Here is a 25,276-nt window from a genome sequence, read left to right on the forward strand (position 1 = left end):
CTTTTAAAAAGAGTACTGATTAAGGTACACTTTAAACAAATGTACTTAAATGCAAACTTGATGCTTAATTGCAATCCATTATATTTTAAATTGATATTAAATGCAGTAAGAGAAGTATTTATGATCAAATACCAAAAAAACTTTTTCATGCATTTAAAAAATATTTAATTGAACAATTATAATGAAGTTCCAATTTAGTACATTTAAAATGTATTAACTTTAAATGGAATACTGAATAACAATACGGTCAAAATTATAATAAAGCACTTTACACGTGATTTAGTATGTTGGTCAACACATCAAAATTATAATAAAGCACTTTACACGTGCTTTAGTATGTTGGTCAACACATCAAAATTATAATAAAGCACTTTACACGTGATTTAGTATGTTGGTCAACACATCAAAATTATAATAAAGCACTTTACACGTGCTTTAGTATGTTGGTCAACACATCAAAATAAGTGTACTTCTTTAAAGCATGACAAAAGTATGTTAAAAAATAATAATTTAAAATGTATTTTAAATGAAACACACTAATTTGGCGTTTTTACAAAGTGCACATTTTTAAGTGTCCTTAATAGTCTAATAATCTCTTTAAGTACACTACAAGTGCATACTCAATACAACAAAGCACATTTCTTCACAAGGGAAGATTGCACCAGCAGAATTTGAGAGTAAAATGCAATATTGCTTTGACATTTTGCATTGAATGCTATGACATTAAGACATTTTAAAAAAGTCAAAAGCCCAAACGTTTAGAAGTGTCCAAATAGTTTATAGGGTCATTGTTGGTCCTTATTAAAAATATAGTGTTTACAATAGCTCAGGGTCCTTTGTCTGTTACATATATTCCTTTATTAGATGTGTAAAAATGGCTTGTACATACATCAGCTCTTCTTTGTGTGTCATTGACAATAGCACATTTCTATATACATACACTATGGCCTCTCAATTGCTACATAACGCAGTTCTTTCTTTCATATTTCTCCTTTCATTCCAGTTAAAGCGTTCCTCTCTTCCAGTAGATGTCATCTACATACACACATCTGGTTAAAATCTGCTCCTGTCCTCCAGCAAAGTATCGGTTTCTCCAAGGCCTGTGTGCCATTATCCTTTAGCGTTACATCATTTCCTGAGCATGCCCAGTGAGTTTCAACCCAGGGACTACAGCCAGCGGAGATCTGCTTATGGGTAAAGGTAAATGGGTTCATTCTCTCGCATAGCTCAGCAAATATAGCAGCTGTTTAGTGAAATATCGTAAAAAAAAGACAAACATCTTAAGTTTTTTGTTTGGTTGCATTGTCACAGGATGGCTTGAATTCACTTTTCCAAGACCAGTTCTTGCCATTGACTTCTTGAAATCAATTCACATTTTGAAATTACACTTTTTCGTGGTTCAATATTTACACATCTGTGAGACAAATTTGAATTCTCCTTCTTAACATCTCTCAATAAACTCGACAAAACAACTCTTAAATCTCATATGCACCTCTATTTTCTTTTTTTCATTCAGTGCACACACTAAATTCTAGTTTTGTTGAGTTCAACAAAACAGTTAAAAAGGAAATGTTTCATATTCCTGCTCATCTCTAACACATATACATAGTCCTGGCATATCGTGTTGTTTTGGTCCTGCATGTGACTCCTGAAGGTTTAGTGATACTCGCCCAAAAGTAAGCGTGACACATTTTCGAACACCAAGAAGGTGATGCAGCACGCTGGAATGACTCGCACCAAGTTGGGGATCATCCCTTTGTAAAAGCCCTCGATCCCCTCGTTGCTAGAGAGAGACAAACACAAACATGTTTTGCAGAATCCCTTGTATTTATTTAAAATTATCAATTGACATTATTATTATTAGAAATGATATATAAAAAATTATTCTTTGCAAAATCAAAGTCATATGGTGAAACCAATTTGCGGATTCGCAATTTCCTTAAATCAGGGAATGACATCATAGAGAGGACCCTCATGACTGTGTCATGGTCAAAAACCTCTAAAAATATCTAATAGTTTGACCTTTTTATGAAAATACAAGGTTAGTTCAGGTTGTAAAATATCATGTGGTGTGGCTCCCCAAAAACATAACGATGTTTTACCTTAAAATGTATTTAATAACTTTTTCATAAAGTAATGATTAAGATGTGTATTCTCACATGTACTCAAGCTGTAAGAAAAAGATAAGTTTTATTTGATGATTACACCACATGACATTTTTGGAGTTAATAGATGTTCTTTTTCAAAATTATAGGAAACCAAAATGAATATAAATAATACATTTCTACTACCTGGCACATGTATTTTAAACTAGATTTGAAAAAGATTTTTCTTGTACTTGTACATTTTTTTATTTTTCTTTATTATTTATTTTATCATGGATACTCTTATTAAGCACTGACTTATAAATATTCAAAACAGTACTAATCTAGCACAAAAAAAAAGAACGAGACATATACACTACCATTCAAAAGATTTTTGTTTTAAGATAAATTAATACTTTTATTCAGGAATGATGCATTAAATTCACCAAAGTGACATTAAAGACATTGATAATGTTAAATAAAATCTATTTCAAATAAAAGCTACTCTTTTAAACTTTCAATTTATCAATGAAAGTTTTTTTTAAAATTGTAGTAATATTTCACAGTATTATTATTATTATTTATTTTTTACCGTTTTTGTGCTCAAATAAATGCAGCCCAGGAGAGCATAGGAAACTTATTTCAAAAACATTTAAAAAATCGTACTGAACCCAAACTTTGAATGGTACTATAGATTAAAATAAATTAGATTTTTTTTTTAAATTTAATTATGGAAAGTCAAAAACAAGTCAACATGTCCAAACAATTAATTAAATTGGTTATTATGTCTATATTGGATATACAGGTTTTTTTTTTTCAAATTTCAAAGTTTTTATTTCCTGTTATCATGAAGGGTCACACTTAAGATTAGGGTCTCACTACTTACTAACTATTAACTACGACTTTCACCTCAATAAACTTTTTACTAACTAATTACTGCTTACTTATAGTTAGTAAGGTAGTTGTAAATTTTAGGAATTGGGTAAGATTAAAAGTTGTAGAATATGGTCATGCAGAATAAGGCATTAATAATTGCTTTATAAGTACAAATAAATAGCCAATATCCAAGTAATATGTATACAAATAAGCAACTAGTTAATAGTGAGAATTGGACACTAAACTAAAGTGATACCTCATGAAGGACTGGAACATTTCGATTTATTGGTCGAAAACAGTGGGCATACATGATACTGTACAGTACAATTTCAGTCATATGAAAATTTCCTTTCAAAATTGGCCAGTACTTGATCAAAATGCAAGCTGCAAATTCTACTAGAGGTATTGAAAAAGTGGTAACACTTTACAATAAGGTTCATTAGTTCACATTAATTAACTTATTTAACGTGAACAAAGAATGAACAATACTTCTACAGCATTATTATTATTGTTAGCATAAGTTAATGCACCGTGAACTAACATGAACAAACAATAAACAGCTGGATTTTATTAACTAACATTGACAAAGATTAATAAATACTGTAACAAATGTATTGGTCATTGTTAGTTCATGTTAGTTAATACATCAACTAATGAACCTTATTGTAAAGTGTTACCGAAAAAGTTTTAAAATATAAAAGTCATGCTGTGCTGTCCCTCCTCCTATCCTGAAAACATAAGGCTGATTTTATTTCCTCATCAGTAGGGATTCAAATGAATTGATCCAATTTCATTTTATTTCATGTTTTTTTCTGAGATGAGGGCATATTGGTAAAGGCAATCTCTAAGTGCTCTGTGATGGAGTTTGAAGAGAGTTTATGTGCCATGTGATTTCATACCTCCATGTTCTCCTGATGACATCCACGATTCCACTGTAGTTGTTGTGCTGGTCCTGCAGGCGAGCGCGCACCACCTGATATGGGTAGGTCACTGCTACAGCAAATATTTTGGAAATGGCTGCCATGGTGATGTATTCCAGTGGAGACTGAAAAAGAGACAGACAGGAAGGAGAGACTGACTCACATCCATGAAACAAAGATCATTACTGGTTCCAGTACACATAAACCTCTCTTTCTAAAGGTTACAATACAGTCAAAAGCCACATAATCGTGAGGGTCAATCTTTGTATGTGGTGCCTTTTCACCTTATAAAATGAATGAATTTATAGTTCAAGACACTGGTGGAGCTCAAGAGTTTGGGATTTTATTAGCTGTTATTAGTCTAACAAGATTTCCAGCCCTGAAAATGTTACATTTTATATCTTATATATTTAAACCTGAAAAAGTAATGTGTATATATATATATATATATATATATATATATATATATATATATATATATATATACACTGTATATATAACATATTTAAATCAGCTATAAACTGCTTTAGCAATATTTATAACTTTAATTTATAATATGTTTTTATTTCTAGATATCATGAAGGACTGGACCATTTCAATATATTGGTCAAAAACGGTGTGTACATGTACTGTACAATTTACAGTCGTATGACCCTTTGCTGTAAAAATTGGGCAGTACTTGGCCAGAATAAGCAAGAAAATCTACCACAGGTATAGAAACACAAAGATTTGAGATATGAAAGTCATGCAGTGATGTTCCTCCTCCTAGTGTATCCTGAAAACTTAAGGCTGGTTTTATTTCCTCACCAGCAGGGATTCAGACGGCATCTTCTTATATTTGTTCTGCTCTCTTTTTAGCCATTCATAGGTCATGAACTGCAATGCAGCATGGGAAGTCCCCACCAGCCCAGGCACAAAACCCTGCAGTGGCAGAACAACAAAATGAGGCTCACAAACATACAAAGCCACAATCACACAGTTACCTCATAGTCTAAGAGCTCAACTAGACAATAATTAAACTAGAGTGAACTTAACTACAATATGTAATAATGTTAGGACAATTTGGCGTGTCTCACAAATATTTTAGCATATACTGTATTTAGGGCTAACCTGAACCTCTGATTAAGAGCTGTATCAATCCTTCAAATATAGTTCAATCACACCCTCTTGTGGCCCTACAAAGATCTACAATGTTAGAAAGTAAAAGGATGGATCACTACACTATTTTTAAAGTCAACATGAAACTCATTTAAGTCCATAATGTGACTTATATCAGAGTAAACATGATATTCAATAAAAATATGGGACCAAGTTATTAAACAAGCATTAAGAAAGGAAAACTTTTCTTTGCACATGAAAAAGAAGAGCGCTGAATTGTATTGAATGCACACTTCAAGTGCTTAAAAACGTACAATTTAAAAACTGGACGTGCAGATAATATAATATTAATGAAATAAAAGGCCACTTAGGTGTACTTAAAGTACACTTTCATGAATGTTTTCCAAACAGACTTAAGTATACATTTAACTAGTATTTGTGTTAAACTAAAAAAAGTCAAACTAACAGTTTTACTGTACAAACTAAAATCATTATGATTTAATACTTTTGCCGTGCTTTAAAGTACTTATTTTGATGTGTTGACTAACATACCAAAGCAAATGTAAAGTACTTGATTATAATTTTAACTGCAGAGTGTAATTCAAAATTTAATTTAAAGTTACTGTATTTTAAATGTACTAAATAGCAACTTCATCATCACAAAGTATTATTACAAATGTATTTGAAAACATATGATACAAATGTATTTGAAAACATATGATACAAGTTTCAGTAACACTTTATTTTTAGGAGACGTAGTTACACGTTACTACATGTACTTACTATAGTAATAACAGTATGCATAATTACAAATAACAAACCCTAAACAAAACCCTAAGTGTAACTCTATAGTAAGTACATGTAGTTAATTAATATTACTCAGTACTTGAATAAGTACAATGTAACTAAGTCACCTTAAAATAAAGTGTAACCCAAGTTTCAATACAAATGATGCTAAAGTATCTTTTAGTTTAAAAGCTTGTCACTACATTCGGCAGCACACTTGTTTTTGACTACTTTTACTGAGTACACCAAAACCAGTGTCCAGTGCGAGTTGGCTTTTAAACATTATTTTATTTATCTGTTATATTGAAGAGACCTTTTTGAAGGATGTTGGTTTACTTATTCCCTTTTTGAGCACTTGAGCTTGACTGAGATTGAGTGTTTGTAGACGCTTAAGAGGCTGTTGTGTCAACCTTGATTTATTTGAGGTTTTGAGTTGTATTTTGATTTGAGAAAATAATATTTTGATTGCTCTCTTCAAAAATGCCTTGTTTCTTGTTTTTCACTGGCCCGGTTTCACAGACAGGGCTTAGACTAAGCCAGGATTAGGCCTTAGTTCAATTAGGACATTTAAGTAGCTTTTATAAACATTCCTTAGAAAAAAAACGGGAAAAAAACACATTACTGGTGTGCATCTTGTGACAAAACAATGGCACTGACTTATTTTAAGATACGTCAGTGCATGTTGCCTTCAGTTAAAACAACTCAAACACGCATTTTAGTCTGGGACTAGGCTTAAGCCTTGTCTGCTAAACCGGGTGTAAGACTTTTACTTAAGTCGTATTTGAATTGGTGACTAGTTATTTTCACTCTAAGGTATCTGTACTTTTACTCAAGTATGGTTTTCAGGTACTCTTTACACCTCTGGTTTAAGACAGTAACATTTTGATTTCATGTTGACTTTAATCTTGAGATTAGCACACATGAAAGCTCTATTACACCTGTAACAGGATCTCAGGTTAGTTTAAAATCTGTAGATGTACCCTGTATAGTCCCGGGATACCCTCGTGACGGTATATTTTCACGAGGGCGTCCATCATTCCCTTGTACTGCTTCCGTGACGGGTCTGCATTGTACTGCAGCACCAGCCGGGTCTTTGTCACCCAGACCGGGTTGGTGAGGCAAAGCGTCAGAATGCCTGGAAACATGGAACAGGGGACCTTCACACCAACATTTAACGAAGTCATTCGTCGTTAGTGCTCTGTATGAGATCTTTTTACGTGTAAAAGAGACCAATCAGAATAATAATTCAGACCCGTATTATTTTATGCAGGCTGAGGTTGAATGTGTTTTGGTAATATTGTGAAAGTTGAAGTGTGCTAACTTCCTATTAGTTAGTGATAACATTGTATTGTACTGATATTGTAGGACTATTTTCTCCCTCAATACTCTTTGGTGTGCAATGGGGAAAAAGCTGATTGTTTCACTTCCTGAGCCGAGACCAGAGTTTTGCTGCTTCTCTATTTTACATTTTTTATTTTTTATTTTTTTGGTCAGTTTCAACATATCCACATAGAAAAACAGTTTTGAGGTTAGTCATTCCTGTTATGTAAAATATTTTCATATCCCCTTTATGTGTATTTTAATATACATGATCAAAGCCCATTCCAACCTTCAAGTAAAAACTAAATGTGAGGCAGGATAATTATGAGGCAAGTTTAAAATAAAGAAATGAGAGATATTAAGTCCCAATTACAAGATATAAAGTTGCAATTAAAATAAATAAAGTTGCAATTACTGTTTTTTAATCTGAGGCCGAAACAGGTTTCCGTACAATTAATTCAACATACAGGTTAACTATAAAGGAAAGTCGCCAAGACACACTTTACAGACTGTTCCATATGAAGCCTTTGAAGATTTATCTGAAACAGCGTTGTTTTCAGTAAAATTGCTCAGTAAGTGGCAAAACTGACTGCATATTATTCCTACATGGGCTGGAATGAACTGTGACATTGCAAAGCATTTTTACCATATTTCTTCAAAGAAATCAAATGACGCATTAGAGGGATTCAAATCTGCAGAGTCTGCAAATCAGAATCAAGGCCAATTCTTCACACAGTCCACTGAAAACAGAGAAGTCTCAACTGCAAGCTGAACGTTAGTGTGAGTGGAGAGAACATAGTTTACTATGCTACTCTGAACTCTTTAGTTACAATTTCTTCTGCTTTTACCTGAATCAATACGTCATTTAATCAATTTTAAGTTTAAGTTAGTGACCTGGCAACAACACTTTACCATACTTTTGGATAATTTCTGTAAAACCATCCAAACACACAAATCCTTCATATAATAATGTTCAATGTTTGGGGTTGGTAAGATTTTTTACAAATCTTTTTGATAGAAGTCTCTAATGCTCACCAAGGCTGCATTTATTAAATCAAAAATACAACAAAAAAACAACAAAAAAACTACGCAGCCTAGCACATGAAATGTTGACAACAAATATTTATATTGTGACCAGGAACTAAGAATTTGTTCACTCGTTTTAATTAAATTATTAATAATTATTAAATTACTAATATGTCAGTACGAATGTTCAAAACATTAGCATTTATTTGAAATACAAATATTTTGTAAAATTTTTTAATGCCTTTACTGTCAATTTAATGCATCCTTGCTGAATAAAAGTGTTACGTATTACTTATTTTTTTAAAACAACAACAAAATCTTACCCACCCCAAACTGTTTAATTGCAACTAAGCAACATTTGCTTAGGTAGGATTGGTCAAGAACGTTTTTCAAGGCAGGGCTTTGCAAAGGGTACATTTACTAAGAAATATTCCAGGTGCCTTTCTCTAAAGTTTTTGGGAATATTGTTTTAAGCTGGTTATTAATGTATATGTCCACAATATCACTTTCCATTCTCTTAGTATTTTGTAACATTTCCTTTTAAACTTCCTTAATGACAACATCCTCCAGGAAGAAGTGGATTTAAAGATTTATGGTATTATCTGGTTTATGTCAATAAAATATTCCATCCTGTTAAAAATTAAAATTAAAATTGATCCACATTACCAAAAAAACATTTTTAAAAAAGTGATTAACACAATATCAAAACGAACTTGAAGTTATTATGCATTAAAATAAACTTGATGCCCTCAGGAGATGTAAATGAGCAGTGGCAAATTACAGGTATTTCAGTCCTGTTTGTTTTCTTATCATTGTGTAAAAGTAAAGTTTTAATTAAGAACGTTTAAGTGTCTGGGTTTGATATACAGCCTGGTATATATTTTCATATAAAGAGCATACTCATTTCACAGTTGGTAGTTACAGAGTTGAAGGCACAGTCAAAAGGAACGGGATATAACAGCCATAAAAGAAACGAGCCAGCTTGCACAGAAGAACACAGTCTCCAAGGCCCCTGACATTCCAGTTGTTCCAGTCTCATAACCGAGCTACAGATTTAGCTGTGTTTAGTTGGGTCAAGCTCACAGGTGGCTCTTTTCTCATACTGACCCGCCTCCGCTGCAGACACCAGGTGTTCGCCAGCACTCAGCTCTGTTTGCCGTCCCTCCTGTGTGTACGCTTTAATAGCATTATAACTGTGGGCAGATGAAAAATGACCAGATTATATTCCTGAGAGCCATATAGCACATGGATATATATTGTACAGTGCATTACAGTGCTGTAAAATGAGTATCCTTTATATAATTGTTATTGAATCCCCATGGGGATTTTAGTGAGGGTAGGCTTACATTAATGGAAGAGAAAAAACTAAATTTGTTATAATTTACTCCTTGTATGACTTGAGTAAATCATCACATTATTTAATTTTCATTTTTGGGTCAATGCTGCTGTATTTGAACTCTTGCTGGCGCTGTGACCCAGATGGGAGTGAGGTTTAGGGGGGTGAGTGTAACGGACATAGGCCAGTAAGAGCTGTGTGTGTAAACTTCACTCTCCTGATATCAAGAGGCGCTCTAGCGACTGATACTAAAGGCTTAGAGTTCTCAACGGACCGGGTCGGCCCAAAAAACCCGACGGGATCCGCTGGTTCGGGTCGAAAATATAAGAAAATGACTCGGGTCGGGTAGGACCTCGGGCTTAATAAAAAATTTAAATTTAATTTAAAAAAAAAAAAATTTATTAATCATCGCTGCTGTTCCCGTAAAAAAACTCTGGCACGCCGCTGCGTGCACGCCTTTAGCCTGGAGAAGAAGATGGAGTTGGTGAAAAGTAAACTTGCCGCAGGTGAATTCACCGTCGCTACTACAGGAGTGGGAAAATCAGAGGTCTGGAAAGTGTTTGGTGTGGTGCTGGATTCTGATGGAAATTCTACAGGTTATGTGCAATGCTCAAAATGCAAGGTGCTGATGAAATATGACAGCAAAAAAACAGGGTCGTCCAGAAGATTTTTATTTGAGGCATATTTAGTAGCCTACATAGCCTATTTATATATTTAAAGTTTGTCTCAGTTGTTTGTAGGCTATTGTTAAAAGACGTGAACATTAAAGGTTGATTTGAATTCCCGTCTGCTGGTCATGATAATACGTGTATGAGAAAAAAAGGGGGGGGGGGGGGAAGAAAATCGGCGGCGTCGGGCCGGGTTCGGGCAGATAATTCATGTCGGGTTACATTGGGTCCGGGCTTTAAAAGCCAGGGGCCGGGTTGGGTCGGGTTGTAATTTTCAGGCCCGTTGAGAACTCTATAAAGGCTGCTGTCTTTAGCGCCCGTCCCCCACGCCAGAGACCCCTGTTCGAATCCCACTTGGAGTGGGTTGAGTGGGACAAACAAGTGTATTCTTTGACAAAGATTGTTTTAGTAGCTCAGTGGCCTATGTATTTTTAATAAAGTTTAAATTGTGTGATATTTGTGAATTGTATTATGTAGGGGAAACTGGGGACGGTTGCAACACTTTTCGCATTTCTCCATTTTCTTGCGAGTGCAGTCAAGATTATTCTCTGGTGCTGTGTACTTGACGTGAGACTCCACCCACAAGCTGTTCTGATTGATTTTGACACATCTCGCAGTCGAGTCACGTCTAGTGTGGACAGACAAATTATTTGTCGCTGGAATCTTATCGCATCGCGTCTGGCTAGTGCACGGTGTAAACCTCACTCCCCTGATCTTAAGAGGCACTCTAGCGACTCATACTAGAGGCTGCAGTCTTTAGCGCCCGCCTCCCACGCCGGAGACCCCTGGTCGAATCGCGCTCGGAGTGGGTTGAGTGAGACCAGGTTATTTGGTGCCGTGACCCGGATGGGAGTGAGGTTTAGGGGGTTGAGTGTAACGGACGTTAGGCCAGTAGGGGCTGTGCGTGTAAACCTCACTCCCCTGATCTCAAGAGGTGCTCTAGCGACTGGCACTAGAAGCTGCGGTCTTTAGTATCCTTGTTAGCTACATGACCTTGCTTAATTTTTCTTACACACCATGACAGGAGACATGTTCCTCTTAATATTACAGCGTACTTTTCAACTGATTTTTAAGGACAAAGAACAAATCAACAAGGCTCTTGCTACTTATATTTCAGTGTTGCTACCCATATAATGTTCTTGCACATGCACACTTTGTTTGTTAGTGATCCTGATCTAAAATTAGGTCAGATAACTTTGTGGAGTATCTTCATAACTCGTACAGTATCAACTGGCACAGCACTGTTAGCTTCTTTTTTTTGGCCTGTGAACCTGATGCCTTTTCAAAAAAAAGTTCACTTGTATTTTTTTAGTCAATTCTATGAAAATAGTCAATATCAATGCCGTTTACACAACTGATCGAAAGTTTTGGAAGTTTAATTTTTTAAAGGCTCTCATGCTCACATTTATTTGATTAAAATACAGCAACACAGTAATCTTGTAAAATATAATTCCAATATATTATCAATATCAATATCCTATGATGGCAAAGTAGAATTTTCAGCATCATTACTCCAGTCTTCTGTGTCACATGTTCTTTCAGAAATCATTCTAATATGATGATTTGGTTATCAGTGTTGAAAACAGTTTAATAGTATTTTTGTGGAAAATGCTATACGTTTCTTCAGGATTCTTTGAGAAATAGAACGTTTAAAACAACAGCATTTGAAATAGAAATCTTTTGTACCATTATAAATGTCTTCACTGTCACTTTGGATCCATTCAATGCATCTTTGCTGAATAAAGGTACTAACTCCTTTTTCTTTTTTTTAAATGGTACTGACTCGAACATTTCAATGGTAGTGAATACGGAAGTTAGAAGTATTCAAACAGGAAATTCCATTATGTGCTTCCCTTTTAACACAACTTCGACTACTTACAAGAGGAAGTACAGGCCCCATGATGCCCCAGCCCCCCAGATGTTGGGGGTCACACCCTGATAGAGACCTCTAATTCCTTCCAGCTTCCATATGGTCTTCATGCAGTGCACCATGCCATCGTATTGGGGTCGCATTTTCAAACCATCACTTACTGGAAAGAGTAAGAAACAGTGGGGAGGGGGTAACACACTCCCACTTTTGCCTCAATGTTATCTAAAAATATCCTTAAAAAGGCACTGAGGCCAGTGCAAATGTACAACTACCTGTGTTGTGGTCTCTTTGTTTGTTTTTCTAGTGTTTTTGGCTGTGTCTCAAAACCTACTGAGCATGAAAACAACATGCTTTTGGAGATTGTGAAACTGGATCAACAGCTTGTTTATTCCTATAATGTTTGTACAGTAACACTTTTTTATGACAAGCACAAATGGGTTAAGTAACCATGAAATCAAAATTGACAATTCTTGTTATGGAATACTCTAGTATTTATTATAAATAATTTATCTGTGCACATCATTATAAATACTTTATTTCATTCATATATCTCTATAATGTTTAATAAAAAATAACTTTCCCTCCCTATTGCGACAACATCTCTTCTCTGACGTGTTTATCGATGTGAGGGCGGGACAACCTGTCACTCACATGAGATCACAGCAATAACAAATCAAAATGATCCAATCAATTCCCCATCCAAAATCTAGTCCCGCCCTGTATTTGTTTCTTGATCATAAGCTATTTCACTCAGATATATGGATCAAGAGGGAAGAAAAGTATATAGCAACTTTCATTTCATGGCAACTTAGCATTCTATATGTTTCATTCATTTAATAGAAATAATTGGAATAGTGATGGAACATTAATTATCTCATTTTAAAATAATTAATTGTATTACCTATTCAGCAAAAAAGCAAGTGCCTTGTTCTTTGTTCCTAAAACATGATGTAGCCTAAGCCTACACATTTATATTACATTTCATCAATTAAAAATATTTATATTATTTTCCTTTTCTGAGTGTGCTCTGTTATAACATATACCGTTAACCAGTTATTGTGTTATTTTGTAATTTAATTAAAAAGCTCTTCTAGACAGTATATATTTTTTCCAATAATGCATTCACTTAATGATGCCCTAACATGCTGTCTAGATAGGTTATAGCTAGCTAGCTAGCTAGCTATAGGTTTTGAGACACACTCTGGAATTGTTTATAAGAAGAACGTACGTTACTTACCTGCAAACCTGATTTTGATCAGATCCAGGGGGTGTAACACCATTGTGGAAATAACACCCCCACTGAGTCCAGCTGCAAGATTTTCATATTTGATGTGTTTAGAGAGTCGCAGGAGGCTTGCTGTAATGGAAAAAGAAGAACCAGAGGAGTCTGCAGCGACTGCAGCATTTCTCTGCCTGGAAATGGTAGCAGTCATGTTTGTTTACGTACTAAAGACGGACACCCTGCGTGCGCAAGAGGCAGTAAAAACAATGTCAGTGCAGACAGCGACACACTAACCCCGGTATTTAAGAAAAAACGTCAAGTAACCAATTCCCCTATTAAATTCAATAGCCACCGCTGGGCCATTATTCACCGCTATAATTTCTTTCAGCGTCTGACCTCCACTCCTCTCCACTGTGAGAGAAGGTAAATAACAGAGCGTGATGACGCATATAACTGGGCGGAGCAACACGCATCCCACCAGCGGATCTCCATCACATGTCATGTGACGTCATTCAAAGATCAGACCACTCCACAGGCTTTACAAATCTGTGCATGTGAGTTTTGTTTTTGAGATCAAGCGTGAGCGACTATATTTAACAATGACTTATTACACTATATTTATTACAACCTACTATTTATATGTTTATATGTAAATGTACTATGTATACGGTTTTGTATTATATTCTAATACGACACCTAGCCTAGTATAGGCTATTAAGTTACTCATAAATGAATGATTAATAAATGGAAACCAAAACAAACAAATAAATCTGAAAGAAAAATCTCTTAGATCCATAATGTTACACCAGGTTTGGACACATTTTACAGAATTGATGTTTTGACCTAAGGATTGATTCAATGTTTAAAATGAATTATAAATATAGCCTAAAGGCTACAATTATGCTATAAATTGTATAACGTTATATGAATTTAAGTTGAAAACTAAAGTGGTATTTACTTTTCTCTGATGATAATGGAGAGAAGAAAAGGTAGCTAATAACCCGATGAACTCCTCACAGGCACGATCTCTGTTTACCTTTATGGGTAGGCTATAAAAGTGGGTGTGTTCGGCTAAAACGAGGTAAAATTGAAGAACGGAAGAAATTGAGAAGTTTAAAGAAAAAGAGAAGGGACCCTACCGGGAGAAACTAAATGCCTATGCCAAAAAAAAAACGTTATTTGGACAAACAACATTGATAGATATATGGTTTAGTTTTGGTATTGGTTTTAGTAGCCTATGCTAAGTTGATTACCATTGTACATAATGTTATAGCTATTTGACCTGAGAAGCAGCTCTCATAGTTAATGTTAGCTTGCTATTTTCAGCATATGTTAGGCTAAGTTTTCATAGGTTGTGCAAGAAAAAACGTGTTGTACATTACGTTATAATGTCACAAGATGGGTGACTTGTTAAATACTGTGCCTTATTGTCATCAGTTAATGTTGACATGTAAAAATGAGGGTATTTGATAGCTTATTTTAAAATAGTTTGATGTATCTTTGCCCATCCCAGTTTATGTGTACTTAAAGGGTCTTTGTGGATGCAATCAGTACATAAACAGATAAGTAACTTAATGTATTTATTAAGCAGTTATATAAAAACTTGATTCTCAAACATTTTAAAAAGGCATGTAAAAAGATGTAGGCTACAGAATATCAAAGCAAATTGTTAATTGAAAACAAAATTAATAAATATAATTTGACTCATGCAATGTGGCCTGGCTTTATCATCTGCTAACATGAACCACGAATTCTACATCATTCATCAACTATCCTCCTATAGTCATCAAGGAATATACAATACACAACCTCTTGCTTTGTACAACTTTTAACAAATGCAGTGGAGGACAATAACTAAGTAAGTTAAAGTTTTTCCTCCTGATTGCGGCAACCGACGCGATCCGGCGTCTTCTTGTCAGCTCCTCGACCTGCTTCCCTTGTTGTTTTTTCCAAGAAGGAAAGCTGAAAAAAACATATTCCGTTGTTCAGTTTCCTCCCTGAATGATCGTGTGATGACCTGCTATGGCAGTTCTTGATTGAGCAGCACTGATTTAAAAGCATCCCGTATTTGAACCTCATGTTAAGAGAAGTAATTTATTTTTACCTGTACATCTCTTTTGCTCATAAAAACCATTGTCAGTGATCATTGATCTCTGTATCTATCTGGTGGTAGTGTTGTAGTACTTGAGACTGGTCTTGAGACCATTTTTTGAAGGTCTTGGTCTTGTCTCTGTCTCAGCTGCATTTGCACTCAATCTTGTCTGGGTCTCAGATTAACCCTTAAACGCATACATCAGGTCTTTAGTGACCTGGGACGTCTTTCTCTACCCTCCTCCTCATTCATCAAGGTTAGACATCAACCCTCTTAGTATTCCTCAATCAATTCGCTATAAACAATATAACAAGAAAAAAATTAAATCATAAAAGAATGCCTGTTTTTACATTCATTTTTTGTAAAAAAAAAATTATAGGGTTGCTAACAACCCCTGTTGTGTAACAGTGCAAGTATATTTTATCTGCACAACAATAATTGTATCTTTGATGTCTGAATAAGTGTAATTCACCTTTATTTAACAAGGTATCAATGTTTGATACACAGTGATGAAGTGACGTTTCACTCATAGTTACCGCAAGCAGAAAACAAAAGAATAGGAAGTATCATCAGCAAAACTTGAAATGGCTCAGAGATTTACTGCAGAGCAAGTACTGAATGCAATCAAACATTAGTGTCACTGTCACTTTATGGTGGATCTGGTGAAGAAGCTGGCAGCGATAAAAAATATTGTTTTTGAAGATATTGAAAATGATAGTTTTAAGAATATGTTTGAGATCGCGAATATGAACCAGATGCATAATGTACTGGGAAAAGAGCTCTGACGAGGACAGTGATGATGGTATAAAACTTCTGCTCAAACTGAAACCTTCCAAGCTCCAAAAGGTAACAAATTATGCTTTATTTTATTCTCCTGGCGTTTTTACTCTAATATCAGGCGAGTAATATGTTATCGCGACAGGAGATCCATCCATTTCTTGTTAGATATAGATCTGGGTCGATAAAGACCTGAATATGTAATAATGATTGGTGAAACAATCATGCATTTAAGGGTTAAGAGGACTCAGGATTTTATTTCAAGACTGGTCAAGACCGCAACTGCGAGGATATCACTAAATTGCCAATGCACTGTCTGATTTATTTGTTAACATCATTAATGTGATTGGATCTAAAACTTCCTGCTTCAAATGGAATCAATAACTTATTTCTAATTGATTTCTTTCTTTCTTTTATTGATGTGCTGCAGAAATCAACAAGGCATAGTCAAAAATTTCACCAAAGGTAATACAAATGCCCAAAAAATTCAAGATGTGATTGCAAACAAGTACTTATATGAGATATTGATTTTTATATTATAACTTTTAAGCAATATCACAAAAGCAAAAGAGCTGTTTTCACAAATATGAGCATAATTGCAAATATGCATTTAATTTTGGTCATGGTCTTGACTCAGTCTCGCCTTGCCTTGGTTTCAACCCCTCAAAGTCTTGGTCTTGTCTTGGTCTCAACCCCTCAAAGTCTTGGTCTTGTCTTGGTCTCAACCCCTCAAAGTCTTGGTCTAGTCTTGGTCTCAACAAACACTGGTCTTGATCTTGTCTTAGTCTCGGTTTAGGTGGTCTTGACTACAACACTATTTGATGGTAAAGAACTAAATGGCACAGACAAGTCACCAAATAGCTTGGCCAGTGTCAGTCATGAAACTTGCATTGTATAATATAATTACCTTATTTCTCATTTTATTAATTCAGTGAGCTAATATTGTTTAAATTGTATGAAACTATACCATTCAAAAGTTTGGGGTCAGTAAATATTTTGATGTTTTAGAAAGAAGTCTCTTATGCTCACCAAGGCTGCATTTATTTATTTATTTATTTTATATACAAAATACAATGAAAAAAATATAAATAACATTTAAAGTAACTGTTTTATACTGTAAATATTTTAAAATGTAATTTATTCCTGTAATGGAAAAGCTGAATTTTAATCAGTCATTACTCCAGTTTTTAGAGTCACATGATCCTTCAGATATCATTCTAATATGCTGATTTGTTGCTCAAGTTACATTTATTTTTATTATCAATGTTGAAAACAGTTGTGCTGCATAATATTGTTGTGGAAACCTTGACACATGTTTTGAGGATGCTTTGATGAATATAAAGGTATAGATTAAAACTATGAATTAAAATATCAGAAATGTATTTACTGTCACTTTTGATCAATATAATGCGTCCTTACTGAAAAAAAAACATTAATCTTACTGACACCAACTTTGTGATCTTTGCATTTTATTATTTGATTTTAAATTTTATTATTTGTTCAACTAAGGTAGCTTATTGTAAACTGACTAAATGAGGTCCAATTTTAACGAGTTCAAATATAATTATTTTGACTTTTCATTTAATATGGTATGATTATAATCTGCCACTCAATTAATTATTAGTTTGGGTTAGGCCTATGTCTTTCAGTTTCGTAATGGTCTTCCAAAAATTTGGTTTGACATTAATTTGATGCAGTTAAGTATACTAACATGCTTCTTAGAGAGGTCTGAGGAAAACAAACTGAATTTAAACTAATATACAGAGTATTTAATGTATTACTATCTGTGACATACATAAACCATAAAAAATATGACTTGTCTCAATAGCCTACATCACAGCTCCAGCTCCTCTCGCGCCTCCTGTAAATGAATGAATGAATGTGTCCGGGCGCGCGCACTTCCGCTGACCCCGCCCGCGAGACTGGACCATCTGATCTTCATCCTACGTAAGACCGTTGCTCCGCCTCGCTCTCCTATCAGACCGTTTCACCAACCGCATCCATTTTTGTGCATTCAAGAATTCTCTTGGAGTTAGAAGCAGCAACCAGGAGGGAATCGTGGGGAAGGTTGCAAGCGTGGACGCCGATAACCACAATAAGGGATCGCGCGCTCCGCCATTGGACGATGCGCGTGAGCTCTCCATTCGCAGCAGCAGCCATGGGTTAGACTGCATTCAACATGATTGCGAAATAAAAGGCAAGCACTCGTTTTCTCTCCAAACACATTCGACAGGCATGCTTGGGATGCCCTCGCCTCCCAGAAACCGTCATGTAACTCGAGAAGCCCCTAGGGTTTTACACCTTATTCTCAAAAGATGCTTGTTTTTATGAGCCAGCGTGACAAGCTACATTGTGTACCGTACTACACGCGTTCCCATGCTGTCACGGGGTAATTTTGTTTATCGTTAATAAAGTTCTCTAAATGTAGCTACTACATCTACAATGTAACACCGGCTGTGTTTGATGAATCTGATGGTTTCATAGATGAGACAATGTGTTGTCATAAAACATGCCGCCTTCAGGATCAGGACATAATGGCATTTAGACTACTATACACTGTAAAAAATAAAATAAACACACACACACACACACACACACACACACACACACACACACACACACACACACACACACACACACACAAACACACACACACACACACACACACACATATATATATATATATATATATATATATATATATATATATATATATATATATATACACAAACTGTTCACTGAAAGGTTCTTTGGGGTACCAAAAATGGTTCTTCTTTGGCATCACTTTTATTTTTATGAGCAAGATCCATACAGTTATGTATCCCATAAGTTTATAACAAGAGCATGTGTAGGCTGCATTGATTCTCTGCAGATGTATTTAATGTTCATCCATTTCTCTTTCAGCAGCAGCTACACCTGGAAATGTCAGCTCGGGGGGACCCGGCCGCATCCCCTGCGGCTCCTGCTCCACCGGACATGCCGGATCTGAGCCACCTCACCGAGGAGGAGAGGAAGATCATCCTCTCGGTCATGGACCGACAGAAGAAAGAGGAGGAGAAAGAGCAGTCCATGCTGAAGTAAGCCAGCTGATTGTGTTCTGCACCCTTAATAGAGAGGTCTTGCACTCTTAAAAGTAATGCTTCTTTATTGGCACATGGTGCAATGGAGAACCTTTTAACATCCATTCCACAAAAGGTTCTTTATAGTGGAAGAAGGTTCTTTGGATTATTAAACTGTTATTCACACTAAAAAGTGGTTCTTTTCAGAACTCTTGACTAAAAGGTTCTTTAGGGAACCAAAGACAGTTTCTACTATGGCATTAGTGAGGGAACCTGTATTTTAAAGAGTGTCTGGCTAGCAGTGCTGCAGTCACAGGCTTGTGGATGATGGCTGCATTTGTCTCTTTAAAACCCTCCCTGTTATTTTCAGCATGACTGTCTCCTGAAATGTAATACGTCTGCTTTCGTAGACAGTCAATATTAGGCTATTGTTGAGATGGGCCCGGACAAAATGCCCGGGTTAACCATCAGAGAGGTCAATGTCACGCGCTTTGGAGGTTTTCGTGGCTCGCGCCGTGTGTGCATGTAGTATTTTGTCTCAGTTATGGTCATTCTGTGAGGCTCTGGTAGGTTGGGTTAGCTGTGGGCGCCATCTTCGCTAAAATTCCCACCAGCTGCCGTTTACAAGAGATTACTACACTTTTTAATGCGTGCTGTCGAATAGGTCAGACGTTAAACATTAACGCGAAACCTAGCGCAAGTATATTTGCGCGATTGCGGCGGTTGCCGTGGAAGCTCTGCGCGGTGTTTTCAGCACCACGGCGCTGTCCACTCGTGCTCGCAGTGCGGATGTGTTTTCTCCTTAGTCGATGGATGTATGGAGCGCGGTGTGTGCTGCCAGAAAGTCTTTCTCTCTCTGCTTGTGCTTGCTTGACATGCTGTATTAATCTCAAGGGTGCACCTGTTTGCTGGTAGTTGGTAGGGAGTTGACATGATGTCAAGCAGTGACAGTGGCGTCCTGCAGTGTAACATGCAATAATTCCTCTACTTCTGCATTGGTGTAATCCTTGTTTAATTGTTATAGGGTACTGTACACATATTTGAAAACATTGAGTGATTCAGTGGGAGTATTAGAATCTGATATTTTGGAGTCAACATAGTCAAAAATATGCCTAGTAAGTTAACTTAGTGTGGAATCTTAATTAATGCAGAATAGTGTCGAATCTTAAAATATTTTTATTTGTTCATTTCCAGGCTTAAATTTGATATATAATTTAAGCCTGGAAATGAAGAAATAATAATATTTTATAATCTTAAATATATATAAAATCTATGTTATTGAAAGTAAATAAACTTTTTTATTCATGGCATGAAATACACTAATTAAGCTCTTCCCTGTTTCTAGGTTTCTAATAAAACAAATGTAAGCATATTTGTGACTATGTTGACTTCAAATGGTCAGATGCTTCCAATTAAGGTCAATGCTCTTAAATCATGCTGAATAACATGGATCAGAGATTGTATTTCTTGAGTCAAATGCTACTATTTTTGCTATTTCATTACAAATTACATTAACAGCATGACAATTTGAGTGAAAACTACAAGAGAAAAATTGGCATTTATTGGTACATTTCTAAGTATTTAATTTGTCCCCCCTCTTTTGTTTTAATTCATGCACTTGAGCTGCATGAGCTCCACACGTGTATGAAACCTGATGATCATGTTTGCCAGCATGATTTGAGAATGATCCAAAAGAGTGCGTTGTGCTTCAATGGAATCAAGAGCATCTGAACGTCCGACAAAGATTTCACATGGTCATCATTTGCTCATACCCTGGACTACGCTGTTACAGTCATCTGTTATTTCTGTATAAGCACTGCAACACACTGGACTTTGCTTTATAGACACAAAGTAAACTGATGGTTTTATCTACATTTCAGCTATAAGTATATTGCTCAAGGCCCCAAGGCACTGGGAATTGAATCTATTTATATCAACTATCCCATAATTAAGCATCTGTTTATCTAACAGTTTATCTGTTTATCTTCATTTATCTTGCTGTCTGATTCTAATTCGTTCCATTAAGATTTGCTCTTAGATGCAGTCGGCTCTCTTTTTAGAAAGAGAGAGAGTAGACATTATTTACTGGAGTGGCCCACTTGGCTCTAAGTTCCAAGGCTGGAGTGAACCCAGTGAACTTCTAATTCTGTGCCAATGTACCCACTCAGGTCTGTTTGTAGAACACCTGACCACCATCGGTGCCAAACGGCGTGAGCTCCAGCTCCAGTACGCCTCTGCCATGTGCCTGCTTGTCAATGGAAAACTGAGACTATTCGGTTATGAACTAAACAATTGAAGCTGGTGTAACTCACCTCCCCTGAGGTTTGTTTATTATCACCTGTTTTAACAAAAAACAATAATACAATATATATATATATATATATATATATATATATATATATATATATATATATATATATATACTGTATATATATATTTATTTATATATATTAAAAACATATTAAAAAAGAATAGTTAATTGTCTCAAGCTCTTATTGCAAGATGTGCTTGATTGCACTCTCAAATGTCACACTTACAGAGTGAATATTTGGGATAGTGGCATGTTTTGATGCCTCTAGTGTTTATCACACTTTTGTGGTGGCAGGTCAGATAAGCCAGTTTCCGATAAGACATAGGTGATGATTGAACATTAAATGTTAAATGCATTATGCATAATCGTTAAATGCATAATGTCAGCACGTCTGGATTATGGCTGAAATGGGTACTTTAAAAAAGTTTTAAAAAAAGTTTACAAAAAAAAGCTATCTTTTTTCTTTTACAGATATTTTGATAAATAGTGACAGTAAAGACATTTATAATGTTAAAAGATTTCGTACAAATTGTAGACTTCTATTTCAAATAAATGTTGTTCATTTTTAAGTTTCTATTTATCAAAGGTTTCCAGAAAAGTGTTAAGCAGCACAACTGTTTTCAACATTGATAATAAAAATTTTTTTTCAACATATCAGACTTATTTCTGAAGGATCACGTGACACTGAAGACTGGAGTAATGATGCTGAAAATTCAGCAGGAATAAATTACATTTTAAAATAGAAACAGATATTCATCAACTCCAAATGATCTGTTAACACTGTTGTTGTGTTGATGGCATAATAGGACATTAATAGCTTAAAAAAAATCAATGCTTTTACTGTCTGATTCGACCACAGGGAAGTAACAAAGCATTAGGAGTGAAAACAGTAGAGCAGGAAGCATTTTGGACACATTTCGCCATCTTGGAATTATAAGGTTCTATCTGTATTCTGAGCAGTTTTGAGATATTGAGCTTCAAAGTTTTTTGCATTCCATTTGACTGTTGATAGAACCTTTTTGTTTTCTATTTAAAAAGTCCCAAAATGTACACAACTTAAAAAAAACAACCACATTCACATAATGTAAATAAGTTGCCACAGAATAAGTCAGGTAGAACCTTATAATTCCAAGGTGACGATTTCAACCATCCGGTTATTCTATTGCTATGTACTATATTTAGTGTGTGATTTCTCTCTTATTAATGGTGCTTAAACAAAGAGAATGAAAAAAAAATGCATGTTGCTTATAATTTGAGTTAGGATTTTAAAAGATGTAATCAAAGAAATGTAATATTTTTAATATACTATACATATATTTTACATTATAATATATAATATAATATACATTTCTCTAATCAAATCTAGGAATCATTTATGTTGTAAACATTATATAAATGTTTGTTTTATTCGACCAGTTAGAGAGCATGTAAAGTTCTTTACTTTAAATGAGCTCTTTCTGTGGCTGTATTGGCACCTTACATGAACTTGTTTAACTGACACAGTTTTGTAAGGCCTGTGCCACTGGAGATCTCACAGTCACACGGTCAGATGTCAATCTCTCTGATCTGGGTTGGATACTGTGGCTTAATCTGATCGCTGTGTTATTAATTAGTAGTCTGTGTAGTTCACCAATGTCTTTCTCACACATGTGTAATTAAGTATCATGGATTTAAAATCCAAGAAAAAAAAACAATTAAGAATAGCTTTCTAGTTTTGCCAGGGGCTTATGAGTCCAGTGAGCAGTTATTTGTGTCTTTTTGTTTGTATGGCACTCCAGAAATACTACTTAAATGAATTGATCTTTTGACATACAAGGGGCCATTGTATTATAAAAAAATCCTGTAAGTTTCATAACTTAAAACTTCCTTGTTTGTCCAAAAACAGCTTTTATTGAAACCAAGCTCAAAAAACGACTTGTTTCGGATTTTGTCACATTATCACGTCATAGTGCGACAAAAGACCTCTTCTCTAGAAGAAGATCAATGCCTACTTCTACATCATTGCCTCTCTGCCATGTAGTAGTAAATACGAGACAGCCGCAAACACAGGATCGATTACTCCAGCAACAAAATGATAGAGATGCCTCTGAGGATTACAAGATGTTGTGAAGGATCACAAATTGTGAAAAAAAAAATCTTTGCATTGCCATCTTTGTGATCCTAACATCCTAACATTAATAATGCGTGAACTTTGTTTTTAATGAAGTTCCAGTCAGATCGCATCAGTAAAACGTTTGTTCGCTTTATTTTACTGCAGATTCTTTTTTAGGGGATTTTACGGTATAAATTATATTTATGCAGTAGTTATAATACATTTATTAATTTTTTGAGCATAGGCCTAATGAAATTTCCTACTTAAACTGTCATACATCTTGAATGCTTTGGTGCAGACTTATGATCTCTTTTTTAAAGACGACACTTGGCAGATTATTCCTTAAGTGAAAAAAGTTTTTAAAAAAATGTATAAAATTTTGCATTTATTGTTATGAAAAATTCACAGAAAAAAGATACAATTTTAAATTTTTATATGACATATTTTCCAAAACACGTCTTACTCTAAAAGTCTAAAATCAAACAAGTGGTGTTCCAAATTTGAGGGTGATATCTCAAAAAATGAGCTTTCAATAAGAATTTGTTTGTGCGCAGTAACAAAAGTTTCAAATTGATAAAATTCGTCTCCTGTTTATTTCCAATGCGGTCAAACAATTGACCGCGAACAATACAAATGTGACTATTTTTTTCGGGACCATTTAACCTTTTAGAATCATGTCCATGATTTTTTTTTTTGTGTTCACTCAGAAAGTGCCAAAACCTTTGCCAAGTTGCGAACCATTCAGATGAATTTAACTGTTACCCAGTGATAGCAGTGGGCATTTACTTGCAAGTCTTGAATGCGGAACGCCTATCAAAATGGAGTGTTCGAAAGAGAGGGTCAAAAACTTGATAGAAAATAGCTTATTACTTCTAAATTATAGGATGTTGATGACCAATTGTGGCAGTTTCTGTGGTTGTGGCTCCTAAACGGTGGTCCTACCTGGTACAGTGAGAGAGGTTTAAAGACGTCCGTTGTCACGGTCTTGCGACCAAAGATAGCATGCAATAATTTTCTGACAGTGTCAGAAGTTTAGCATGATCATCTCACTGTGTGTTTGCTGCTACATCCTACGTCTACTGTCTAGCCAGTAAAAATGCAACATGAAATGGCATATTGATCAATGCAACATGGCGCTAAAACTTTTGACTACTTACCTGAAGCTCCATTTTCAAAATCGCCATTCCAAATTGGCCTCTTTTCCCTAGCCATGACCGCATCCATATTCTCCTCTTTTGCTTTCTCCTCTATTTTTCAGTGCACATAAAAAACACAATTGTCAAAGTGCAATTCATCTTGCTCTATTTGATTGACACTAGTGCATACTGATGATGTTGTATTCTTCTTTATTACACGGCTCTGTGGAATACTTGATTCTGATTGGTCAGCCGCACCATTGGTATGGTGTTTCACAGATAACAACCGCTGAAAACAGATAACACAGGCTCGTCCAGCGTTACTAAAGTCAGCGGCACTATATGCTTGCTAGGAACGCTTTTTCTTCTTGGAAGTTTTGCAGTTGGTGAGCTAATAAAATATTAAAATATTAAATCAATATTTTGTGTACACTTATTTAATTATGTCATCTAATATCATGGACTCGCTCTCTCTTGTTTTATTCAAATGCAGCTGCTGCCATTTTGTGACTATTGTTTTGTACACGGTTGGATTATAAGAAACAAACAGGTACGATTTTAAAACAGTTTGATCTGAAATCAATATCACTTATCCATAATTAT

General features: G+C 35.2%; 2 protein-coding genes and 1 long non-coding RNA gene across 41 annotated transcripts in view; 1 reads left to right on the forward strand and 2 right to left on the reverse strand.

Moving 5' to 3' along the window:
* Positions 1–835: 835 nt before the first annotated feature.
* slc25a32a (solute carrier family 25 member 32a) lies at positions 836–13,641 on the reverse strand. Its single transcript, XM_077196660.1, has 8 exons — positions 13,222–13,641; positions 11,994–12,144; positions 9,218–9,303; positions 6,745–6,899; positions 4,688–4,801; positions 3,860–4,005; positions 1,671–1,783; positions 836–1,184 (listed from the first exon to the last, which is right to left on the reverse strand). Exons 1-8 carry the CDS (start codon positions 13,415–13,417, stop codon positions 1,168–1,170), a joined length of 978 nt encoding a protein of 325 aa, XP_077052775.1. The 5' UTR covers positions 13,418–13,641; the 3' UTR covers positions 836–1,167.
* LOC143702610 (uncharacterized) lies at positions 7,209–8,121 on the reverse strand. Its single transcript, XR_013190469.1, has 2 exons — positions 7,833–8,121; positions 7,209–7,669 (listed from the first exon to the last, which is right to left on the reverse strand). It is a non-coding gene; the product is annotated as an uncharacterized LOC143702610 (long non-coding RNA).
* A 5,345-nt stretch (positions 13,642–18,986) lies between the features above and the next one.
* rims2b (regulating synaptic membrane exocytosis 2b) overlaps positions 18,987–25,276 on the forward strand; it is a 240,779-nt gene continuing 234,489 nt past the window's right edge. For all 39 annotated transcript variants that reach the window (XM_077196592.1, XM_077196603.1, XM_077196620.1 and 36 more), the window contains exon 1: positions 18,987–19,152. In XM_077196592.1, the coding sequence (XP_077052707.1) occupies positions 18,998–19,152 (155 nt within the window). In that variant the 5' untranslated portion in view covers positions 18,987–18,997. The remainder of the gene's footprint in view (positions 19,153–25,276) is intronic.

The sequence above is a fragment of the Siphateles boraxobius genome, unplaced genomic scaffold (assembly GCF_051911475.1).
Source record: "Siphateles boraxobius isolate OS27281-9 unplaced genomic scaffold, OSU_SipBor_1 35, whole genome shotgun sequence".
Lineage (NCBI taxonomy): Eukaryota > Metazoa > Chordata > Actinopteri > Cypriniformes > Leuciscidae > Siphateles > Siphateles boraxobius.

Excerpts from the sequence above, each read along its gene's own strand:
- slc25a32a (XM_077196660.1), bottom strand. The coding sequence starts at position 13,417 with ATGACTGCTACCATTTCCAGGCAGAGAAATGCTGCAGTCGCTGCAGAC. Across the intron at positions 9,304-11,993 it reads TGGGGCCTGTACTTCCTCTT|TTATAATGCTATTAAAGCGT; the intron begins GTAAGTAGTCGA and ends ATCTGCCCACAG. Across the intron at positions 6,900-9,217 it reads GGTGTCTGCAGCGGAGGCGG|GCATTCTGACGCTTTGCCTC; the intron begins GTCAGTATGAGA and ends CCATGTTTCCAG.